The 24,118-nt window shown below is 45.9% G+C and overlaps 1 protein-coding gene across 4 annotated transcripts in view; it reads right to left on the reverse strand.

The window, feature by feature from the left end:
* Window positions 1–24,118, reverse strand: part of CENPK (centromere protein K) — a 1,342,106-nt gene that overhangs the window by 736,265 nt on the left and 581,723 nt on the right. For all 4 annotated transcript variants that reach the window (XR_011280634.1, XM_069627356.1, XM_069627355.1 and 1 more), the window contains exon 6: window positions 9,188–9,270. Coding sequence is in view for 3 of the 4 variants with exons in the window: in XM_069627356.1 (XP_069483457.1) it covers window positions 9,188–9,270 (83 nt within the window). In the remaining variant the exon portion in view is untranslated. The remainder of the gene's footprint in view (window positions 1–9,187; window positions 9,271–24,118) is intronic.

Here is a 24,118-nt window from a genome sequence, read left to right on the forward strand (position 1 = left end):
CATCGCGGCGCCACAACGAGGCTAAGCCTCGCATTTCCAGCTCCCTACATCCGCCGGCAGGCGGATGTGCCGGCGGCCCTACGAAGGCCATACAAAGGCCTGTTGAGAGCCTGTCTGGCCCCCACTTCGTCGTCCCATCCAAGGGAAGAGGGCAGGAGCCCTTTCCCCCATCGCTGGAACCCGAAACAGCTGGTAAGCTGCAACGAAGGCCTGCCTGGCCTTGTCCTACTTCCTGCCTGTCCCCCGCATGCCGGGCGCATCGCGGCGCCACAACGAGGCTAAGCCTCGCATTTCCAGCTCCCTACATCCGCCGGCAGGCGGATGTGCCGGCGGCCCTACGAAGGCCATACAAAGGCCTGTTGAGAGCCTGTCTGGCCCCCACTTCGTCGTCCCATCCAAGGGAAGAGGGCAGGAGCCCTTTCCCCATCGCTGGAACCCGAAACAGCTGGTAAGCTGCAACGAAGGCCTGCCTGGCCTTGTCCTACTTCCTGCCTGTCCCCCGCATGCCGGGCGCATCGCGGCGCCACAACGAGGCTAAGCCTCGCATTTCCAGCTCCCTACATCCGCCGGCAGGCGGATGTGCCGGCGGCCCTACGAAGGCCATACAAAGGCCTGTTGAGAGCCTGTCTGGCCCCCACTTCGTCGTCCCATCCAAGGGAAGAGGGCAGGAGCCCTTTCCCCATCGCTGGAACCCGAAACAGCTGGTAAGCTGCAACGAAGGCCTGCCTGGCCTTGTCCTACTTCCTGCCTGTCCCCCGCATGCCGGGCGCATCGCGGCGCCACAACGAGGCTAAGCCTCGCATTTCCAGCTCCCTACATCCGCCGGCAGGCGGATGTGCCGGCGGCCCTACGAAGGCCATACAAAGGCCTGTTGAGAGCCTGTCTGGCCCCCACTTCGTCGTCCCATCCAAGGGAAGAGGGCAGGAGCCCTTTCCCCATCGCTGGAACCCGAAACAGCTGGTAAGCTGCAACGAAGGCCTGCCTGGCCTTGTCCTACTTCCTGCCTGTCCCCCGCATGCCGGGCGCATCGCGGCGCCACAACGAGGCTAAGCCTCGCATTTCCAGCTCCCTACATCCGCCGGCAGGCGGATGTGCCGGCGGCCCTACGAAGGCCATACAAAGGCCTGTTGAGAGCCTGTTCGGAGCCATAGGAGCCAGGGGCCAGGAACTCTGCCCTCACCGCTCCAGGTAAGCTAACGCTGCCACCTGCTTCAGTGCCTGTTTATGCCCGACTCTACCTTCTGCCATGCCCATCTTACTCCAGGTAACTTTCGGCCAATGATATTGCACTACTCCCAGCTACCTATTGTCTCCAGCACCATGTGTGTCTGCGACACCCCAGGAAATAGCAACCAAAGTGCATGACCCACGTGCACCACAGGACTGTTAGGTGTTACCCCACTGCATTCCTGCCAAACTGTGCTATTTGAAGCTAGGTGTTACCCCACTGCATTTCTGCCAAACTGTGCTATTTGAAGCTAGGTGTTACCCCACTGCATTTCTGCCAAACTGTGCTATTTGAAGCTAGGTGTTACCCCACTGCATTTCTGCCAAACTGTGCTATTTGAAGCTAGGTGTTACCCCACTGCATTTCTGCCAAACTGTGCTATTTGAAGCTAGGTGTTACCCCACTGCATTTCTGCCAAACTGTGCTATTTGAAGCTAGGTGTTACCCCACTGCATTTCAGCCAAACTGTGCTATTTGAAGCTAGGTGTTACCCCACTGCATTTCTGCCAATCTGTGCTATTTGAAGCTAAGTGTTACCCCACTGCATTTCTGCCAAACTGTGCTATTTGAAGTTAGGTGTTACCCCACTGCATTTCTGCCAAACTGTGCTATTTGAAGCTAGGTGTCACCCCACTGCATTTTTGCTGCCTACCACTATTCCTGCGCATATTCCGTTTACAAAGCCACCTTTTTCAAATAACACCCACATTGATACTCCTACTCTGCTCACACAACGCCAGCGCAGTACTGCAGAAAATGCTAACTATATTACTCATCTTCTGTGCAATGGCCACGCCCTCATCCTTAGACACTCCCATCCAGGATACTGACTCAGGAGCCCCCCCTCCCCAGCCAGGCACTAGCCTCACCTACACAACTAGGTACTATCCTGTCCCTTCCTACCCTAGATATCATTGCAAGTCAGGTCCTACAACTTTTGCCTCCCACCCTTGCACTATCACCGAAAGAAACAACAAACTTCGCGCTAGACTCTCTAAACTTCATGAGCCGCCCCGAAGATTCCTGTCTGATTCCAAATGCGAAGCCAAAAGTTCTACCAAAGGCACCACTATCCCCACAACCAAGTCCAAACCTATCATTCATACAAATATCTCGGCAAATACGGATGTACATTCTTACAAAGGAGCTCTCCTCAATACCAGATCACTGGTTGCACATGCCCTTGATATTGCAGACCTAATTATCAAAGACAAATTAGACTTTATTGCTCTAACTGAAACGTGGCTCCACAATGCAGCAGGCCCATCTCTAATGCTAGCCATCCCAGACGGCTACACTATATCTAGGCAAGACCGGGTAGGTAACCGGGGCGGTGGCATCGCCATCATATCGAAAGTAAGTTTAGCTCTCAGACTAGCCCCGACCCAAACTCTGCAATCGTGTGAATCCCTCACCGCCAAACTCCCTATAAACAATACCCAATCCCTCACTATCCACTTGATCTACAGACCACCAGGTCCACTTGGAACCTTCGAGGAAGATCTACACAACCTAATTTCTAACAATGCAAAAACCACCTCTCAACTACTGCTTCTAGGGGACCTTAATTTAGGGTTCAACGACCCAGCAGACATACATGCCTCTACCATAGCCAATACGATCTCATCACTCGGACTCTCACAAAAAGTCAACCTACCCACCCACCTGAAGGGTAGAACCCTAGACTGGGTTGCTGATGCCAATTGCTCAGCGGTCATCTCCGCCACCACACCACTTCCCTGGACCGACCATTCGCTGGTCTCATTTAACCTATTGACCTCTAGATCACCTACCACAACTGTGTCACTGGCACCACCCTGCCTCACAAGAAACATGAAAAATATCTCAATAGAAAAAATCATCCCAGCTATCCTTCCAACCCTAAACGCATTGCCAGACAATCTAGATCCCAACACACTAGTTCACGAGTATAATAAAATCATGTTAACTACCATGGATAAAATTGCCCCACTCAAACTTCGCTCCAGTAAGCCTAAGACTCAAAGTCCTCCGTCTAAAAAAGCGCAAATGTGAAGCTGATTGGAAATTATGCCCCTCCAGTGAAAAGAAAGCCATCCTGGACACGATTTCTCGTCATTACAAAGCTGAAATCTGCTTAGCTAAACGGAATTCCTATAACATCCGCATTGCCAACTCCAACTCAAGTATGAAGGAACTCTTCTCCATACTAAAGGAACTTGAGTCACCCATAGCCACACCCGACACCTGCACCAAGAACCAGACCTGGTGCACAGACATCCAACAAGCACTAGCAAATAAAATAAACACCCTACAAAATAAAATTCATCTAAAAAAAGATTCCCTAAACCTCACTAACCCTCCCACATCTCCGCCCAAAGCCTCACCAAGTACACACACTAACTCATTCACCTTCTCTAAAACTACCTCCCTTGAGGTTGAGAAAATCATCCTCTCTCTTAAACCATCAAACTGTAAAGGCGATATCTGCCCTGCACACATAATAAAGGACGCAGCCAGAGACCTGTCACCCTTTATCTCCAAACTTATAAACGCCTCCTTCTCCTCAGGCAGTATCCCCTCCAACTTAAAACAATCTTGGGTACTCCCCCTCCTCAAAAAACAGACGCTCGATCCCCTCATCCCTACCAACTACCGACCCATCACAACGGTACCCTTCCTACTGAAAATCTTGGACAAAGTTGCCTATGTCCAGATTCAAAAATACCTAGAACTACACAAGCTCCTAGGCGCCAGACAATCAGGTTTCCGCCCACTACACGGCACGGAAACAGCCCTCATCGATCTGAAAACCCAAATTGATGATCTGAGGGACAAGGGCAAGACAGCACTCCTCCTCTTACTTGACCTCTCCGCGGCTTTCGACCTCGTCGACCACAAGGTCCTCTGCAGACACCTTGACTCAGCTGCTCATTTCTCCCCAGAAGCTATCAAATGGATTGAATCCTTTCTGAGTGAGAGAACTATGAGAGTCTTCTCCCCTTCAGCAGCAGCAGACCCCTCTCCTATCACTTGCCGAGTCCCGCAGGGCTCATGCGTCTCCCCCACCCTATATAACATCTTCACCAAACCCCTGTTCGACGATCTGGACCATCTGGGTGTCACCTACACTAATTATGCTGATGACACTCAGATTCTCCTCCCACTTTCAGGGGATCACAGTAAGGACAGTGAGTTGGTGAATAGGGTATATCTCATCATTCAGGCATGGATGGCATCTCATGGTCTATGCTTGAATGATGACAAGACAGAGCTCATCATCTTAGGTACCCCTGCTAATATCAACAAACTAGGCCTTGAATATGCCGAATTCAACATAGATGGTAATCTCATCAGAGTATCCAGGGAAGTAAAAACCCTTGGCTTTTATCTGGATGCCACTATGTCATTCACTAAACAGGTTAACTCACTAGCATCTACCACTGCGTACACTTGCAAATTAATAAGGGCAGGCAGACCATTCCTATCCAATGACAGCTGCCTGATCCTGGCAAGAGCACTCATACTATCTAGGCTTGATTATTGTAATGCCCTCTATAGCGGTGCCAACAAAGCCATTATCCACAGGCTCCAAATCCTACAAAACAATGCCTTGAGAGCTGCCCTCGGCATTAATAAGAGAGATCATATCTCAACCATTAGACGCCAACAGAAATGGCTCTCTACAGACAACAAAATCAAACTAAAGTTGGCCTCCCTAACCCATAAAGCCCTCAACAATGCCGCCCCCAGCTATCTGATGGACAAGGTAAGGAGAAAGTCCTCCATCCGACAAACAAGAACTATCAATTCCAACCGTCTGATAATCCCCAGATTCAAACTCTCCACCATTGGTGGGAACAGTTTCCCGGTGAAAGCTGCCACGCTCTGGAACTCTCTGCCTCACAACCTAAGAGCTGACCAACCATACTCGCACTTTAGAAGACACCTCACCAATCACCTTAACTCCAATAACCCTTGTATTTAGCTGCACTTTCCTACACCTATGTATAGATAGTGATACTCTTGTTCGTATTTCTGCCTTCGCCTCTAACGGCCCTGCACACTTCTGTACACTTACCTCCTGTATAGATTTTGACTTTTAATGTTTGAAGACTTGTATACCTCTTATTCCTTATTACCTCTGTAATCCTGAATATTCTTTTAGGTTTACCCGCCTCTAACAGCCCTGTACATATCTGTATATTTACCCCTGCATAGATTTTTGACTTTGTATGTATGAAGATTTGTATATTTTTATTCCTGTAATTCTGACTATTTTTATTAATACCTCAAAGTGTATATTTCTGCAACATTGTAAGCTTCGAATTATCTTTTGCCTGCGCCCTGTTGCCCCTGGGTAAGGTGCGCCATACAAATAAATAAACAAACAAACAAACAAACAAATAAATAAATTAATAAATAGGAGGGCAGCATTCTGGCTATTGTCTCACTGGGGACAGTACAGCCAGGCTGCCATTAATACATATTGCCCATACATATGTCTAGGCTCACAGAGTTGACACTTGCATGATATCCAAATGGTGCAACTGTAATAATGATGTACTCCTATCAATCACTACACTATAACCAGGTGTAGCTTACTCTTAGAGTTTACCCTGTGTGAGGGGTCAGAAAGGAGAGGCGGAAACAAAGTGGGAGTGTTTTCAACATCAGACATTTTTATTGAAAAGAAAGGGTTGGATAAAGGCATAGCTGTCCCTATCCTAAGGAGAGTTTCCCTAACTAGGAAACTAAAACTAACTATCAGTCTGTGTCTTGTCGTAAAAATGATATACACTGCCATTGTGTCCAAAACATTAATGTGACCCTCACACTAAAGATGAGCAACTAAAAGTATAAGGAAAGTGTATCTGGTGTACGTTTGGTAAAAAAGTGTTCAAAACAAATAGATCAATCCACCAAAGTAATCCTTTGGTGGATCCTTTGTCTCCAGAGGGAGAATTCCCTTCCCTGGATGTCTCGGGTAGGATGGCAAAAGCATCTCTTGAAAATAATGATTCCTTGATGATGGCAACACGTCTCTAGCAAATAATCACTTTTTGAGGATAGCAAAAATGTCTCCTTCAAACAATAATTTCTCAAGGATGGTGAAAGTACCAATTTCTCTTTCAAAACAACAACTTCTTATGGAGATCAACCTGGTATACTCCCCTGCCAGGAAGCCTTTAGTAGATTTCTCAGATCCCCTGGTGTACTCTCTCCTGCCAGTAATCTTTTCACAATATTAACAGTTATTTTATTTCAACTTGCCTGGTGCTTGATCCACCACGTCTTCTTTTCTTATCTGCTTTCAACAGATCCCCTGGAATACTCTCCTGCCACAATGTCAGCAGTCTTTTGAATCTGCTTTCTACATATCCCCTGGTATACTCTCCTGCCAGATATCTGTCCAGGATGCCAGCAGCCTCTGAATATTATAAACAGATTTCCTGGTATACTTCCCTGCCAGGAATTCCTTTCTGGGGTCTGTAGATCACCCGGTATATTCTCCTGACAGGTAACGTCTCCCAAACCACTCCCTACGCATGTATTTCTTCCACCAGGGCATCTTTTCAAAAATGTTCTCAATATCTTTCAGTATAGCACAATTGTATTACTTCACTGTCTATACTCTCTTGGCTTTCGGTTCTACTTGTTGCAACTTTTCCCACATTGGCATCTCATATATGGAGACTTGTTCAAGCTCACCCTTTTAACTTCTTCAATGTGTTAATTGGCTTTTGTTAATACTTGCTCCAATCTTCCCCATATTGACATCTCATACATGAGGATTTGTGTACATTCTGTCGTTTTCTACTTGGTCGGTATTCAAATAAAGTTCTTAATGGTTGCCACGCCCGTCGGTATGCCCTGGGGTTCCCAACAGCTCTGGGTCAACTCACTGGTGTCTGGCAGTTTCTCCGACCTGTGGCGTGTTGTTGTGGTGAGGCTTTCACCTCGGGATGGCGTTCTTTGGTCTACAGACCCTCTATCAGCTCCTCTGCTGTCTCCCGTGTGCATCTGCCGGCGAGCCTGCTGCTTTTGGTGTTGACCGCTCTGCCAGCAGCTCTGCTGTCGTTGCCATGCTCCCGGCGCTCCTGGACCCCACGGTCCTCTCCAGGTGCCCGCAGGATCTTCTGTGGCATTGCGCCTCACCAGTAAACACTGCTTGCAAGCGGCATCTTGAGAACACCCGTTCTCTTCAGCACGGTCCGCTCCGGTGCCTCTGCCTTCACCCGTGACTCTGCTTCCTTTCGTTCAGCTTATCGCTCCGTTACAAATGCTGGCACCATTTTTAAATGTCCTGTGTGGTGGGATTTCCCTAGACCCACTAGTCTGCATGTTTAGCTCAGTGGGTCTGTTGATCCATATTGACTCCTCCTTCCTCTTCCTCATCTCAATACATGAGGCTTTATGGGAGTTGGAGTCCATAGGTTTTATAGGACTTCTAAGGTGACTGTTTTGAGATTTTCATTTAACATAAAACCATCAGAGACAGGAAGTGTTATGTGTGTGTTATGTACATATGGGTTGTGAATGTTATCCTGCCTGGAATGTCTAGTAAGAAGAGGTTTTAGAGTTTCAGACTTGGAGGGATTTGTATAATGACACCTGCTAATGATCTGTCCAGCACTATCCGATGAGAGACAATCCTATCTGACACCACTCTTCAATGAAGCCAAGACGTTGGATGAGGAAACCTCCTGGTCACGGCTGATAGCCGGGGACTCGGCTAAATGGTCCAGGACAGCCGCGAAGTTCTTGACTGTCGCGCTGCAAAGAGCTAATGGGCCAAATTGAACCTGTAAGAGCCTACAGGGACCCGCTGAGGAGGCGCACACGTCTGGCCGGCGCGCGAGCGCGAGCTCAGAATAAGAGACAGGAATCCATAGGAGTGGTGTCCCTAGGTAGATACTAAACAAACGGCGCAACTGGGAAAGAAAAATTTTAAAACATGTTGTAAAAACCTATGAGGTTATAAACAATGGGAATTAAAAAAAAAAAAAAAAAAAAAAAAAAAAATAATGACATCATCCCATCAGGAATTTAGGAATCTTCAAATGGAATGAAAGAATACTGCCCCTCTCCTTATGGGGTCACCACATCTCCCGGACAGCCATCTCCACCCATGTGATCCTCCCCCACAATACCACTCCCAGGATCAGGAAGCAGCTGCCATCCCCCGGCCACATGGGAGGCGAACCCAGGCCAGGGATCAGTGATGGCTCCACAGGATTCCTCACATCTGCCATCAGATGAATAACAGAAACATTATTATATTTTGGAACAGAGGTGCAGAAATTGCAGGCAGCCTCGGTCTGCAGTGATTTTGGGTCACAGCAGCTGTGAGGAATGCACAGCTGACCTTTGAACCATTCCATGGCCACCGGAGAGCAGGTGGCACTATGCTTTTGGCATGGAGCTTTATGAAAGGTGGGGTGTGATGAGCAGACTCTTCCTCTCTCCCATCCCCTTTCTGGGACAGAATTACTGGCATCTTTTTATTTATAAAATAAAAGTCAAAAAGCTCAGGGAATTTCACTCTCACTAGATGCCAATCCGTCAAATGGTGTAAATCCCCATTTTTTGGGTTCCATGAAGATTTTTGGCAGATTTACCGCAAGCGTTAATACCATGCATTAAATCTGCAGATTCTTGTAGGATTCTTCTCCAGCATTTTACTGCAAGTGAGTCCTCCACTTTACCTCCAAACTCAGAAACCCCAAACACGGAATTCAGAGATGCAGTAAAAGTGGCGGTAATACTGCAAGTGCCCAAAAAAGAGGTGGTAACAGAATTACAGACAATTTTTCTATCGCATGACAAGACTCATAATAAAGCCCTAAAATGCTGAAGTCACTTACAGGCTTGTTTTTAGTATTAACTGTTCTCACATTTTATCATGGAAGCATGTAATGCTGACCAATAGTCATTAAATGGCCGAAAAGGGCACATAGCTTTCTCTTGTTGACTTACGTTTTCAGCTCTTCTTTCAACTTCTTATTCTTCGACCGAACAGAAGACAGCACCATTTCAAGCTCCTGGTGAACCTTTTGCAACTAAAAAATAAAAGCTTACCGTAAATCCCTTGCTTTGTAAAGCAGTACAATAACACTTCATCCATCCTCCACCTTTTCAGAGACATCACTGGCATATTATTTATATGAATAAATAACCAATAGCAGGCAAGTAATAATGTAAAACATAACTGCAATGTGGTATGGTTTTGTAAAACTAGTTAGGTGAGATTTATCAGGTACCACCATTTCTAACATTTCCACAGCTTCAGGTTGGATCATCAGTAGTGATTTGTGAAAGCTGAGAAGTAAATACGAAAGAACACAGAATATAAAAAAAAGAAAAAGCTGCATGGGGTGGTACAGGTCCTTGGGCCTCATTACGACCTTGCTGGTATCATAGCGGTAAATCTGCATTACCACTGGATTACGAGTGCCAGAGTGACAGTGTAAATCCCCATTCATGGAGTCCCACAGCACTGCCGTCATTACCTAATCAGTGTTTTTTGCCGGTAAAGAGCTTATCTCAGACTTTCGCTCCTATTTGAATGACAGGAAATAGACAGTGTGGGCAATGCTCTACCATAAGATTTATGAGTTCTTCCGAGCCCCTTGTAAGGGAAAGCAGTTGATAAACAACATCTACATAGCGTGAGGCTGTTTCCTAAGCTGATGATCATCAATAACCAAAATACAGCCACAGATTTGGACATGAACGACCATCAAATAAGTACAGTGCAAAGAAAAGACCAGTTGCAAGAAGAATTATCACATGCCAGGCGGACTTGCTAATGGTACAAAGCTATCTACTTAACCCATTGTCACAGAAAACAGCTCATGTCGTAATGCACATTCTTAGCTGTTTATAGTTTATTTCTGATATCCTAACATGTAGTGCAGCAGGTAAGTAAAGTAATGTGGTCCGTGTATAGCACAACGTCTGGCATTTTGGGTGCCTCTTGAGAATTAAATTAGCCCATCCAATTCCCTGACCTACTTATGAATATTGGACATACCAAGCTAGCGAATTATGATGCATGAGTCCTGTGGTAAAGGAAGCAGGCTATGGTATCATAAATATGAGCTAGCTTTGCCAAGTTCATGGAGACCACAACAAATGCTTTCGTCACTTGACTTGTCATCTGTCACCCCCTTATCCAATCTGCTCCCCATTTAAACTAACAATCAGAATGAATTTAATAGGCACAACTACACCTCCATCTAAATGGTGTACTGGCGACCTTTATTCCCTAAAATTAGGCAAATACTCACAACCCAAAACAAAATAGGGAGTAAGAAATACTCCTTACAACAAATATGAAACAACTGACATGTTGGAACCTGTTCGGTGCTTCCACTTGTATAGTTACAATGACAATATTGGATCAATGGTACCAGCAAAGCAGGACACAAGAAGGAATTGTAACATATATATGACAGACAGATGTGAAGATGAACTGTCATGTAAAATGAAATCTTTTAATTTTCATAAATTATTAGTTGAAAATGCAGTAGAGTTTTTACCTCCTTGGGAAGAATAATTACTTCTTACTCCCTGAAAAATCACTTTACGCTCAAGTTAAGAATAAACTAGTTCTGGGCAATGCCGCATGTAACGGCAAGGCCGGTTAACCAGTGCCACATGGCTGCCTAGGCAGGGGAGAGGGGGAGCGCAGCCAAGCAAATGGGCCAGCACTCCCCCTCTCCACCACCAAACTACAAAGGCGAGCGCAGTCACCGAATCAAGAACACAGAGGGAGGCCCTGCCCTCCCCCCACAAGCAGGCAAAACAACAGGGCCCCACCCAAAGGCAGGAAGTAGGCGGGGGAGCTAGGCCCATGCACCATAAGGTGCAATTAGCTGTCAGCAGATGCTGGCCAGGGGGCTGGCACCACAGCCCCGAATGACCCAGAGGACAGCCCCTGGGTCCTATACAAGGGCTGATGCAGCCAAGAACAAATCAGTTTGTGGACCCTGCACGGGGACTCAAAACAAAGAGTACTCTGTGCACTCAGAGTCTCTTCTTTTTCTTTCTTTCCTGCAGAAGTCTGCTGTCTGTGCACTCAGCATCTTCATGTGCTTACCCCACCTCTTGGGCCTTCTGATAGTTCGCTGCAAGCGCAGTGTCTTTTTCCAGACTGAACATAGCCCTGTTCAAAAAGCTTTTGCGAGAGAAAAATCGCCACAGACCCAGGTCGAGGGACAAGGAATTGCTGGTTCCCAAGGAGAGGCGCCAACTGGATGCAGACAGCCCACGCAGAGCAACAGCTAAGGTGCTGCTGACAGTGAAACCGGGAGCGACAACATGGCGCATGCAGTGTTCAATTTCAGCTTCGAGGAAGTGAGCCCCTGCGCCGTGGTTGCCGGCAACTAAGGACGAAACAACCCCATTAAGGATAGAATGTAATGCTTCCCGTGGATGCAAGCCAACACAGAGCAACGTTCCCAAGGACACTGCGGGGTGGATTCCAAAGGCACAATGTTGGGAAATAATTGTACGGACGCGATAACTTAACATATGAACAAACGCTGGGGATTTTTAAAAACACAGCGTTGGGGATTTAAATCGCATTTGCGAACAAATATTTATTGTATAGCAGACAAAACTCTAGAGGAATAACAGGCACCATAATAAGCAACAAGTTATTATGGCGCATTTAGGAGGTGCATTTAGTACAGTACTAGATACAAAAACCAAACTGAAGTTGTTTAGAATAAACAGAGTTTTAACATGGGTGAAACATGCAAAATACAATTGCTTATTCAGGTTCACGTGTCATGCAACAGAGGATGATATTCATGCACTAGACGGGAACAGACAAATGGGCTAGAGTGAATGTGATAAGTTCAAGAAACGAACCCAGGGATAAAAACATGAATGGAAGGCAGTGCTTACCACATATATGAATTAAAGCACACACTACCCAACAAGCACAGACAGGTTTATCCACAAACATGTTCAGCTCCCCATATTGAAACACAAGCACCAAAACGACCAAGGGCACATCAGTTAGACACTGAGGGGAAACATTTACCCATATCTCCCAGAAATATAAACACGGCGGAAAGCTCAAAATCACATGCAGCACTCCAGAACACCTAAGCACATCAGGACAAAAGCGCCGAATATTGCCCACAACAAAAGTCCTCCCCCTTTTTGTAACAAACTCACTAGATGTCAGACAATACCCAGATATGGGGGGCAACAAAAGTTTGCCAACACGAGTGACACATATAGTTCCAATCCCGGGTCAAATGACACAGCAAGTAGAGCTCCCATAGACAGCAGCACAGAGCCTGTGGTGGTAGTGCAAATCCCGGCAGGGTACATAAATGCTAAATACTTACCACTATCTGTGGCACCTACCGGCCCAGAGCCTGCCGGGGAATGCTAGTTTGACCATTACTCTGGCTGACCAAAGAGCCACCCAGTAGGGCAACCAACCAAAACAGTCGGCCTGTTTTATATGGGAAAGATTAACAACAACAGTCATCATAGTAGCACACAAACCCCATTACAAGGGAGGGGGCACCACCAGCTACAGTGTGCCCATTTCGTCAGTCTAGAAAAATGGATACCTCTCATGATTGATGGCAAATGTATTTTGGTGGCCGTGAGCCAACCGTCTCATGCACGATACGATAGAAATACAGGTTTCCGAGTTTACCAATGAACGGCCATTTTGATGTAACAAGGATCGCCATTTTGTTTTCTAACAATTGCTCATTGCTTTCTGTTCAAATTGCTTCGCAGCACATTTTCTGCTTACACTGCTCGACTGTTAATATTGTCTGAACGTGAAAGGACAAGGCCGCAGGGCCGCGAGGCTAATAAGAGTTTGTTGAAACACAACGTAGGCAGCGCCGGGAAGGAATGCCCGGCTCCCTCCCGAATGTAGCCTTGAAGCAGAGCCGCAGGGCATTTAATCATTTCACAGCTGCCAGCCAGTCTCGTTATATGGTAGAATATGTTAGAATAAAGCAGCTAAAGGCTTGAATTATGCTCTTCTTATGGCCCCCCTTTACCGAACCCTGTAGAGCATGTCGGCTCCCAGGACACGAATAGCACCTCATAGATAGCAACGTCTGGAATGTGACTCTTCCCCCGTATGTAGCTCGCTTCCAAGAACAGAAGCACTGTGTTGTGTTCAACAACTAAAAGATGCCTCTGCACTTGCAAAATTGCATATTGTTACTAGAATAGATATTGAAGGTGTCATAATTGTCAAAAGTGTCCATCATCACACCGAGTTCAAAGAAACCCAATAAGGGGCGGTGTTAAACATGTCATAGCTGATTGTATGATATGCATTTTGTATATATGTAACTGATGTACGTAATTCACTCTCTTGCGTCCCTCGAGGTCTAGAGATACATGTCACAGGGCGTGAGACCGAGTTGGCCAACTGAGACTATTTGCTTTGCAATAAACCCTAGCTTTGGAAATAGAACCTTGTGTCTGGCGTATCTATTGTGTGTGGTGACTTGCCTTGTTTCCATAGACGTAAGGGACCCCTAGGGGCCCCTTTCAAGATGGTGCCCAAATAGGGACCCTCCCCCACTTGTTCCATCGTATACGTTGTAATTGAGTAAAGGCGGAGAACGGCGAGGACGGGACGATCGAGCCGGGATCAAGAGGTGTTCGGGGCGCCCTGTAGAAGAGATGAGAGATTCCTTTGCAGATCTGCACACATCTGATCCCTGATCGACGTACCCGGCTAGAGAACAAGGAGGCGAGGGTCCCGAAACGAGGCGGAAGCCAAGAAACGCAGACACAATGTCATTGGTTGCGTCAGTATACAGACGACTTGTGTCCTGAAGGACAAATTGATTTTCCAGGTGAGTCATTCCCCGATTCAAAGTAATCCTGATATTGGTTGAGAGTTGACTTTGCAAAATCAAACGCCCTAGGTAAGGTTGATTAACCAGGGGGAAGGTTGAAACAAGCCTGGGGTATTGTCCATCCTAGAGGGGTTTTTCCACTGTGGTAGACAATCTTTGGAAGATGGCCAAATTGCACCACCTGGGGGAACGCCGGCATATGAGATGTATGTGAAGTATGGAGTGGGTGCAATAATATTCTGTGAGACTTGGCATAGGCAAACCAGAAAGCAACAAGACCATCAGTGGCCGATTAATGGTAGTTTTGAGATAGCGAGAATAGATAACCTGGAAAGGGTGTTGATAAGAAAGAAAGCGCGTCCTGCAGCATTTGATATTGTTAAAGACCGGAGAAGGGAAGCAATGCTCCGACTTAGAAGTAGAGCGAAACATGCGCGCAGGTATAAATCGAAAGGTGAAGTAGCGGAGGAAAAAGAGGAGGAAGAGTGGACTGAGAGTCTAAGGAGGTCAGGTAGACGTGACCAGTTGAATATAAAAAAAATATATCCACAACGAGAATTGCACATAGCAGATGAATTGATAGAAAACATATTGATCCATACAAAACAGGGTCCAAGATCAGAAGCGAGGCCAAGCACGTCAGAAACTATTGCCCAAACCCCTCCCGAAGCCCAAACTCTCCCTCCCGTAGCTCAAGCCCTCCCACAGCCACAGACCGCGCACGTAACACTTCTTATTAGCCAATCAGGCCCACAGCAGACACTCCCCACTTCTGTTGTCCCATCCGCACCTCCCACCTTAGATACAGACTCGGTACCGTCCGTCCCTCCCGGGGTTAAATAGAAACCATGGGGGCGAGAGGCGGGACAGAACAAAGTGGATGCACAAGGGCAACTTGCAGTGCGATCAGCAAAGAAAGGAAGGTGGAATTGCAGCAACAGGCAGAAATGTATATAGACGGGAATGATGGGACGGCAGCACTGGCTTCGATGTATGACTTCTGAAGAAGCAACGAAAGACAGGTAGTGTTGGAATGTATGGGTGAATATTTGGTGGAGAGATGGAAACAGTTAATTGGGAAATTACCACCGCAGCGATTGTTCGATTTTAATGCATTAGCACGCTGTAGAGAGAGAGATGAAGTGAGAGAACATGTTAATGGACTTTTTGAACTTAAAAATGAATTAGATAATGATTATGCTGAAATGTTTACTGCACCTGGGTACAGGGGTAAGGATATCGGGAGGCATAGGAAGGAAGCGGTAGAGGCATATATACAACAACGACATTCAATGTCGTCAGTACAGAGGGGCGATAAATTGAAAGTATGTATACAAGAGGCGTTTAGATGGATGTCGGATCCCAGTATCCCCACAATGGAGATACATGAGATATTTGATAAACATTCCATGCCCATGAAAAGAAAGGCACTGCAGTCGATGCCGGAACATTTACTAGACAAAGATATAAAAAACGACAAGGCCAGCCCACCAGAAATAATGGCAGTATATAAGAGAGCACTAGAGCGAGGGACAGGAGAGACAGCTCCATCGCTTGATCTGGAATATTATTGCACATGAGAGAAGGGGGAGGGACAGTAAGTGCGGCATTTCCTATGAGAGAGGTCCCACCTACCTTTGTGCCCAAAGCAGAGGTTCCCGCAACGGGCAATGTAGCGGGCAGGTAACACCAGCCCATTATACCGCCCAATATGTGCATGTCCCCTTTTCCAGACAGGAGGTGAAGAACATAAAGCAGACGATTCCCGATATAAGAAAGAATCCTGCAGGGTTTTACAAGGAAGTAGAGTCCTGCCTACAATCAACCGTGCTTACCATTGGTGACATAGACCTAATATTCCCAGTGATCCTGCCAACAGACATATGGAAGCAAATAAGAAAGGTGGATGACGTAACGACCTTTGGCGCCACGTGGGCGGATTTGATAATAGAAGACAGGAATAAAGCGGTTGGAGGAACACCGGGAGTGAACCTGGTAGCATTACCAGCACGCATAGTACAGAAATTAAAAGAAATTGTCCCAGAGAAAAGAATTCAATGGAACAAATTAACTGCATGTGTACAAGGCAAGGATGAGTTAACTACAGATTATTTTAATAGGTTTGAAGAAGTATTTACAGACTTCAGTGGGCAGGATGTGACCTCGGAAGCGGGAAAGAGGTTATTTGTTGACAAATATGTGAGGGGGTTAAAACTTCCAATCCAGAACCTAATAATGACATCAGAGAGTGCATGGCAAGCAAAAACGCTGGGCGAAGTATTACACATGGCCCAATATTATGAGAACAGAGTGACTGCGGAGAAAGAAAAAGAGGAGAAGGATAGGGTAAATCTGAAGACACGGGTGCTACTGCAGCAAGTACAAGGACATAATAGAGGGAGAGGGAATGCACAAGGAAGGAGTAATTCGAATATGCATGGGGGGCCATTGGGACCAAATCAGTGTGCGTACTGTAAGGAGGAAGGGCACTGGCGAGCGCAATGTCCACATCTGCAGAATAGAAATGGGTCTGGTCAGAGAAGACAGCACAGAGGGCACCAAGGAGCGAATGGACCAAATAGGAATAGTATGCAGCAGCACCACAATAATGGAGGTAGTCAAACCCAAGCCCACAACCAAAGTGCTCCTAACCAGAGCAAGGGTCAACAAAACCAACAGTACAATGGAAATCAGAGTGGGGGAAATAGAGGGAAGAGTGGGAAGGTTTTCGATACACAGCCAAATACGTATTACAGTAATAGTAATGATTACACATCGGACGATGTGTTATTTCCCCAATAGGACAGCCCAGGACAGGGGTCGGAACCAGTGTCCATTCCCGAGAATCAGAGAGGACCCTACGTAGAAATGAGAGTCGGGAATGAGGAGCACCGCTTCCTTGTAGATATAGGAGCGCAAAAGTGTTCAATAGACCATCACTTGGTTCCGGAAATACCACTGTCGGGGCAAAAGAATGTTTCCGTAGGGTTCGCAGGTACACCAGTCATAAACCCAGTGTCCCAACCAGTCCCAGTTACCATAGGACCATTCACTGAACATTGTCCTTTCCTTTTAACAGAAAAGTGTGGGGAGAACCTGTTGGGATTAAATTTGTTGAAAAAGTTAGGTGCAGTTATACACTGCACAGCAGACAGGATGTTCCTGACGATTTGGCCACAGGATGTCCCTGTGTCAGAATTCATGTCTGAAACTTTACCAGGAGAGCCAAGTAAAGTTCCAACCTGCATATGGGCAATGGATGACAACGATGTAAGATGTTTGAAAATAGAGCCAGTAAAGATCCTTTTGAAAAAGGGTGTTACACTACCACGAATTCCACAATACAGAATTTCGGCTGAAGGTGAGATAGGATTGAAGAGTATTGTTACAGATTTGGTGAAATTAGGGGTGATTGAAGAAATTACAGGCAGTACATGTAACAGCCCGATTCTTCCAGTTTATAAAAAAAAGGAGGCAATGAAGTACCATACCGTTTCATAATTGATTTGCGCGCACTAAACAAAGTAGTAGATCCACAATTTCATTTAGCCCCATTGTCACTACAATATTCACAATGATACCTGTCTGAGCAGAATACTTTAGTGTAGTTGATCTAAAAAATGTGTTCTTTAGCATTCCGGTGGACAAGGACAGCAGATATCTGTTCGCGTTCACATTAGGACGACGATAATTTACATTTACACGGATTCCACAAGGATACACAGAAAGTCAGAGTATTTACAGTAGAGTATTGAAAGAGCAGCTGGACATGCTAGAATTACCAGTGGGTTGCGTACTCTTGCAATATATAGATGATCTGTTGTTAGCTGCTGACACAGAGGAGATTTGTAAAGAAAGCACTGTATTACTACTGTCACACCTAGCGGCACATGGCCATAAAGCTAGTTTGAAGAAGTTTCAATATAATCGAAAGGAGGTAGCTTATTTGGGCTACCTACTTTAGAAAGAGAGGAGAAGGGTAACGCCAGAACGCATAGAAAGTATTTCTTGTATGCCTATTCCAAAGTCACAGAAAGGAGTCAGAGCCATAATAGGTATGGCTTCATATTGCCGACAATGGATCGGTAATTTTGCGTTAATTGTGAAACCGATGGTGAATTTGACTAGAAAGGATGCGGTTATGCTTTTGCAGTGGGATGAGGAATGTCAGAGAGCGTTTGATCAATTGAAAACGGCATTATGTTCTGCTCCAGTTTTGGGCACACCAAATTATGAAAAGGTTTTTAGACTGTTTGCGTGTGAAAATGAAGGATGTGCATTGGCGGTTTTGACGCAGGAACAAGGCGGACGAAACAGGCTGTGCAGCTATTTCTCTTCCGCGCTGGACCCTGTAGCGCGCACACTACCACGATGTTTGCGATCTGTCGCGGCGGCTGCTGCGTCGGTGAAACAAACAGAAGGGATGGTATTGGGGCATACTTTAATTCTGATGGTGCCACATGCCATAGACGTCCTATTAAATAGGACATGGACGCAACACCTCACCTCTGCTAGATTGACAAGATATGAGATTATCTTGTTCGCGCCCCATATCCAAATTCTGAGGTGTAGCGCTTTGAATCCTGCAGAATTAATGCCACTGCCCATAAAAGAAATTGGTGACAACAAATCACCCCCCATTATTGCTTAATGGTCACTGAGGAAGAAACGAAGGAGAGAGTTGATTTAAGTGACACCCCACAGAAAGAGCCAGATGGAGAGTTATTTTGTGACGGCTCTTGTTTTAAATTACCTGATGGCACAACAACTACCGCCTATGCTATCACTACCCTAGAGAGCATTGTAGAAAGCAAAAGAATCCCCTACAATTCGGCACAAGCCGCAGAGATAATAGCATTGACCAGAGCCTGCGAGATTTCTGAAAATGTAAATGTGAATATACATACTGATAGTCAGTATGCTTTTGGGGTGGTTCATAACTTTGGTCGACTCTGGGCTGAGAGAGGTTTCTTGACATCACATGGTGCCAGAATTCAACATGGCCCTTTGATTGTACGATTACTATCTGCACTCACGTTTCCAAAACGCCTAGCAATAATGAAATGCGAGGCACATAAGAAGGTAACATGCAAAGTAGGAGAGGGAAACACGTTTGCAGACAGAATTGCGAAAAAAACTGCCACTGATTTAAATACTAAGATGACAGTCCAGACCGAGGAAGTACCCTGTATGATAGAAAATGGAATTGCCATTGTCGAAGAAATGCACGCCCAAGCCACGGCCGATGAAATACAAGGGTGGGAAAAGGGCTCTGCTGAGTTAGATCTGGAAGGTTGTTGGGTGGACAAGGGAACTAGAAACTGGATGTTGCCAAACTCTTACGTGACTGCAATGGTCACAATGGCTCACAGCCCTACTCACATCTGTGCAAAAAAGATAATACAGCACCTATCCACAGTATGGCAGAATATAAACATAAAAAAGAATGCAGCGAGGTTGGTGCGGAACTGTATCACGTGTTTACAACACAATGTAGGTAAGGGAACAGTGACTCCAATAGGCAGTTTTGGCCCGCCCTCTATGCCTTTTGAGGTAATCCATTTTGATTTCATAGAGATGGAGAGATGCCAAAACTTGAAATATGTCTTAGTGGTGATCTGTGCATTCAGCAAGTGGGTGGAGGCATATCCCTTAAAAGAATGCACAGCAATAAGCACGGCAAAAGTGATGCTTAAAGAATATTTTTCCCGTTTTGGCTTGCCCCGTGTCCTATGGTCAGATAATGGTCCACATTTTGTGGGCGCAGTGGTGTTACAGATATGTGCGGGTCTTCAGATTGATAAGAGATTCCATTGTTCAAGGCATCCGAGTTCGGCCGGTCTTGTGGAGAGGCACAACGGGATCCTCAAGTCAAAAATAAGCAAGATATGCGCAGGAAGCAAGTTGAGTCGGGTGGATGCATTACCAATAGCGCTATTATGCATGCGTACGTCTGTACAGGCTAGAAATGGGCTCTCCCCGTACGAAATCGTGATGGGGAGGCCGGCAAATGTTTGGTGCGCACATCAGCCAAAACAACTTAGCGAGGTAGAACATCCTGTGCTTTGTACTTATTGTGGCCTTTTAATGCAGGAATTGCGTTTGATTCATCAGCAGGTGCAGGAGGCTCTACCAGTGAGATACACCGGTCCGGGGCACGCGCTAGAGCCAGGCGACTAGGTGCTGCTAAAAAGTTTGGAAAGAAAACCATCGTTAGCACCTAGGCGGCGCGGCCCCTATCAAGTACTGTTGGCAACGCAGACGGCGATACGGGTGGATGGACGGAAGTCGTGGATCCATGCCACCTATGCCAAAAAGATCCCAACTTCGCTGAAAGACTTGCCTGACCCAGATGACCGGAAAGAGACAGCGGTCCCAGAAACGAAAGAAACTGTTGCCAGTGAGCTGCCACCAAATCTGTCCAAACAAGAAGTGAAACTCTAAACAAATCCTGAAACGATTGCCAAAAAGGGGGAAGGGCAAAGAGTGCCCCAACGTTGCCCAACAGAATCTACATCACTGTTGGCAGACACAAAATCTGCATTGCAAATACCTGCAGACACTAAACGTGTACCCCTTTGGCGCCCACCAGCACATGCCAGCACGCCAAAGACCGAATCTGCATCACTGTCGCGGCGCACACCAGCACCTGCAGTAGCGCCACAGGCTGACTCTGAGCCTGGATCTGGAAGTGCACCGGCACTGTTCACAGATCACACAATACCAGGAGTGAGGCGATATGATTTACAACCTCGAAAGACAAAGTGATCCACAGTTCTTTGGTGCCTATGTTAACCTCTGGTTCTGCTCATGGACGGAGAAGGAACTAGAGGTGTAGAGGAGAGAAGCGCGAGAACTGTGCAAATCGGACAATTCAAGACTCATGGCTCCTCGGTGCGATCATAAAAAGTACATGTGTCCGGAACCAGAGCGGACAAGTTGGGCGCACATGGTACTAAGGCAATAGAGAACTGATCAGAAGTCCTCTGAGCAGCGTGAGAGAGGATAAGTGATGTTGCCAAAAAAACAAATAAGTAAATCCAGGCTATAAAGGACTGGCAGAACTGAACTGTGACAATTCTGTTGAACCTATTGGCATCAGAACAAGTGCAACGAAGAGAGATATCCACAACGAACTCTGATAAGGAAGAAGGACAATGAGAAACATGTCAGGACCGGTTCCAGCCTCCTCCGGCACCGCAGCTGAAAATAAGTTGATTGTAAAGACTGTAAGCTTAAGCAAAACGCATGGTAAAAAGAATTGTATGCTGGCACTGACAATAATCATGTGCTTCATGAGTGTGGTAGCACCAATAACGACAGCCTTAGTACTATGGTATATGGAATCAATACACCCATTGGGAATGTTTTTTCCAATAGTTAATATATCCACTACTGAAAGCCTGGTTCAGGTTATTACTTATACCTTGTCCCCGATGGAAGAAAGACACAGGGAAGGGTATGGGAACAATACGCTGTTATTGAATATGAATATGACACATGCAATTCTAAAGAAAACAAATTGCCGGGTATGTGCCCATTTACCTCAGCATGCTGGGAAAGGAATAGGTTGGTATGTACAACCATTACCATTAAGTTCTGCATGTAGTGCATCTTTAGGTGTAATGTTCTATGGGAAATGGAATAAGAGTGGTACGGGTCAATTAGACAGGACAAACATGAATGAGTTTGAGTGAATAATTATGAGGCCTGTGGGTTGTCCCATATTCCATAAAGCACAAGTGATGACCCCAGAACCCATAAGGAAAAGTACACGAAAAATAGCACGACTGAATAGACAAGATAGATTGTCCCCACCAGTTAAAACATCTGTGATGGCGTTTCGTGTAAGAACAGACGGGAACAAAGATGCAGTTCCCCCTTATTACACTGTGAATTATAACCCGAGAACTGTCCCTTTTTGTCTAAAAAAGAAAGGCTCCTATTCAGTCGGAACATTTACTGGATGCATGAATACAGTGGTATTAAAATGGGAAATAGAAACAGTATATGTGGGAGATCCAGTTTATTTTATATGTGGAGAGAAGGCATATCCTTGGTTGCCCAGAAACTGGGGAGGTACATGTTACCTAGGTCTACTGTTCCCAGGAGTGTTCCTTTTGGAAACAGCAGACATGGCCAGATTATCCAGATCTAGAACCAAAAGGAGTAGCGAAGGTGTTTTGATAGCGACTGACGTAGCAAAATCATTTATTCCATTCTTGTCCCAGATAGTGAACTCCTATAACATAAGGCAGCTGTCCAGAATACTAAAAGATACCATAAACACAACGACAGATATACTATTTAACATGACATTGGAAGAAAAAGGAATTAGGTTAATGACACTGAAAAATAGAATGGCTCTCGATGTGATCCTGGTTGATCGTGGAGGAATTTGCAAGATTGTGGGATCAGCGTGTTGTGTATTTGTAGATGACTATTCCCCTACGATTTTTGAAGCAATAAAGAAAATGCATGTCTTAAGCTCTGAACTCCCTACTGGAGAAGAGGGCTGGGGAATAGAGTCCTGGTTTTGGGGAATATTGCGTTCTTGGGGGTGGAAGTTGATCTCGATATTAGTAGTGGTGTTTGGAATATTCATAACGTGCTGTTGTTGAATGCACTGCCTACCGTTAGTTTGCACTGCGGTAACTGAGGGATGTACGTAGGGATGTATGCATATGATAACAAGAAGAAAACAAACTTATGGTCGGGATGACAGACACAAATGAAATGAAAACAGTGAAAGAATTAATGGCTATTGATATAGATGGAGATGATGATGCTTATAGTAGCATGCAAAAATCAGACATAAGTGCTTTAGACTTATCGTCATCAGAGGAGGATACAATAAATGAATGAGACGTTTGGCATATGGCCAAAGGAGGGTTTGTCAGTCTAGAAAAATAGATACCTCTCATGATTGATGGCAAACGTATTTTGGTGGCCGTGGGCCAACCATCTCATGCACGATACGATAGAAATACAGGTTTCCAAGTTTACCAATGAACGGCCATTTTGATGTAACAAGGATCGCCATTTTGTTTTCCAACAATTGCTCATTGCTTTCTGTTCAAATTGCTTCGCAGCACATTTTCTGCTTACACTGCTCGACTGTTAATATTGTTGTCTGAACGTGAAAGGACAAGGCCGCAGGGCCGCGAGGCTAATAAGAGTTTGTTGAAACATAACGTAGGCAGCGCCGGGAAGGAATGCCCGGCTCCCTCCCGACTGTAGCCTTGAAGCAGAGTCGCAGGGCATTTAATCATTTCACAGCTGCCAGCCAGTCTCGTTATATGGTAGAATATGTTAGAATAAAGCAGCTAAAGGCTTGAATTATGCTCTTCTTACGGCCCCCCTTCACCGAGCCCTGTAGAGCGTGTCGGCTCACAGGACACGAATAGCACCTCATAGATAGCAAGGTCTGGAATGTGACTCTTTCCCCGTATGTAGCTCGCTTCCAAGAACAGAAGCACTAGATGCCTCCGCACTTGCAAAATTGCATATTGTTACTAAAATTCAAATTGAAGGTGTCCTAATTGTCGAAAGTGTCCATCATCACACCGAGTTCAAAGAAACCCAATAAAGGGGGGTGTTAAACATGTCATAACTGATTGTATGATATGCATTTTGTATATATGTAACTGATGTATGTAATTCACTCTCTTGCGTCCCTCGAGGTCTAGAGATACACGTCGCGGGGCGTGAGACCGAGTTGGCCAACTGAGACTATTTGCTTTGCAATAAACCCTAGCTTTGGGAATACAACCTCGTGTCTGGCGTATCTATCGTGTGTGGTGACTTGCCTTGTTTCTATAGACGTAAGGGACCACCGCCGGGCGCGGTGGCGTGCGCCTGTAATCCCAGCTCTAGCAATGGGGAGGCTGAGAGTGCTGGATCCCGGGTTCGCGGCTGCTGAGGGTCTATTAGGCCATCCGAAACAAGGCCAGACTTAAATGTACACAACAAATGATCTTAGTACAAAAAAACAAACTCTAAAAAGTATCCTCCACTTGGAAAAAAGAATCAGAGGGGAAAGAAGACC

The sequence above is a fragment of the Ambystoma mexicanum genome, chromosome 6p (genome assembly GCF_040938575.1).
Source record: "Ambystoma mexicanum isolate Mex_15411 chromosome 6p, UKY_AmexF1_1, whole genome shotgun sequence".
NCBI lineage: Eukaryota > Metazoa > Chordata > Amphibia > Caudata > Ambystomatidae > Ambystoma > Ambystoma mexicanum.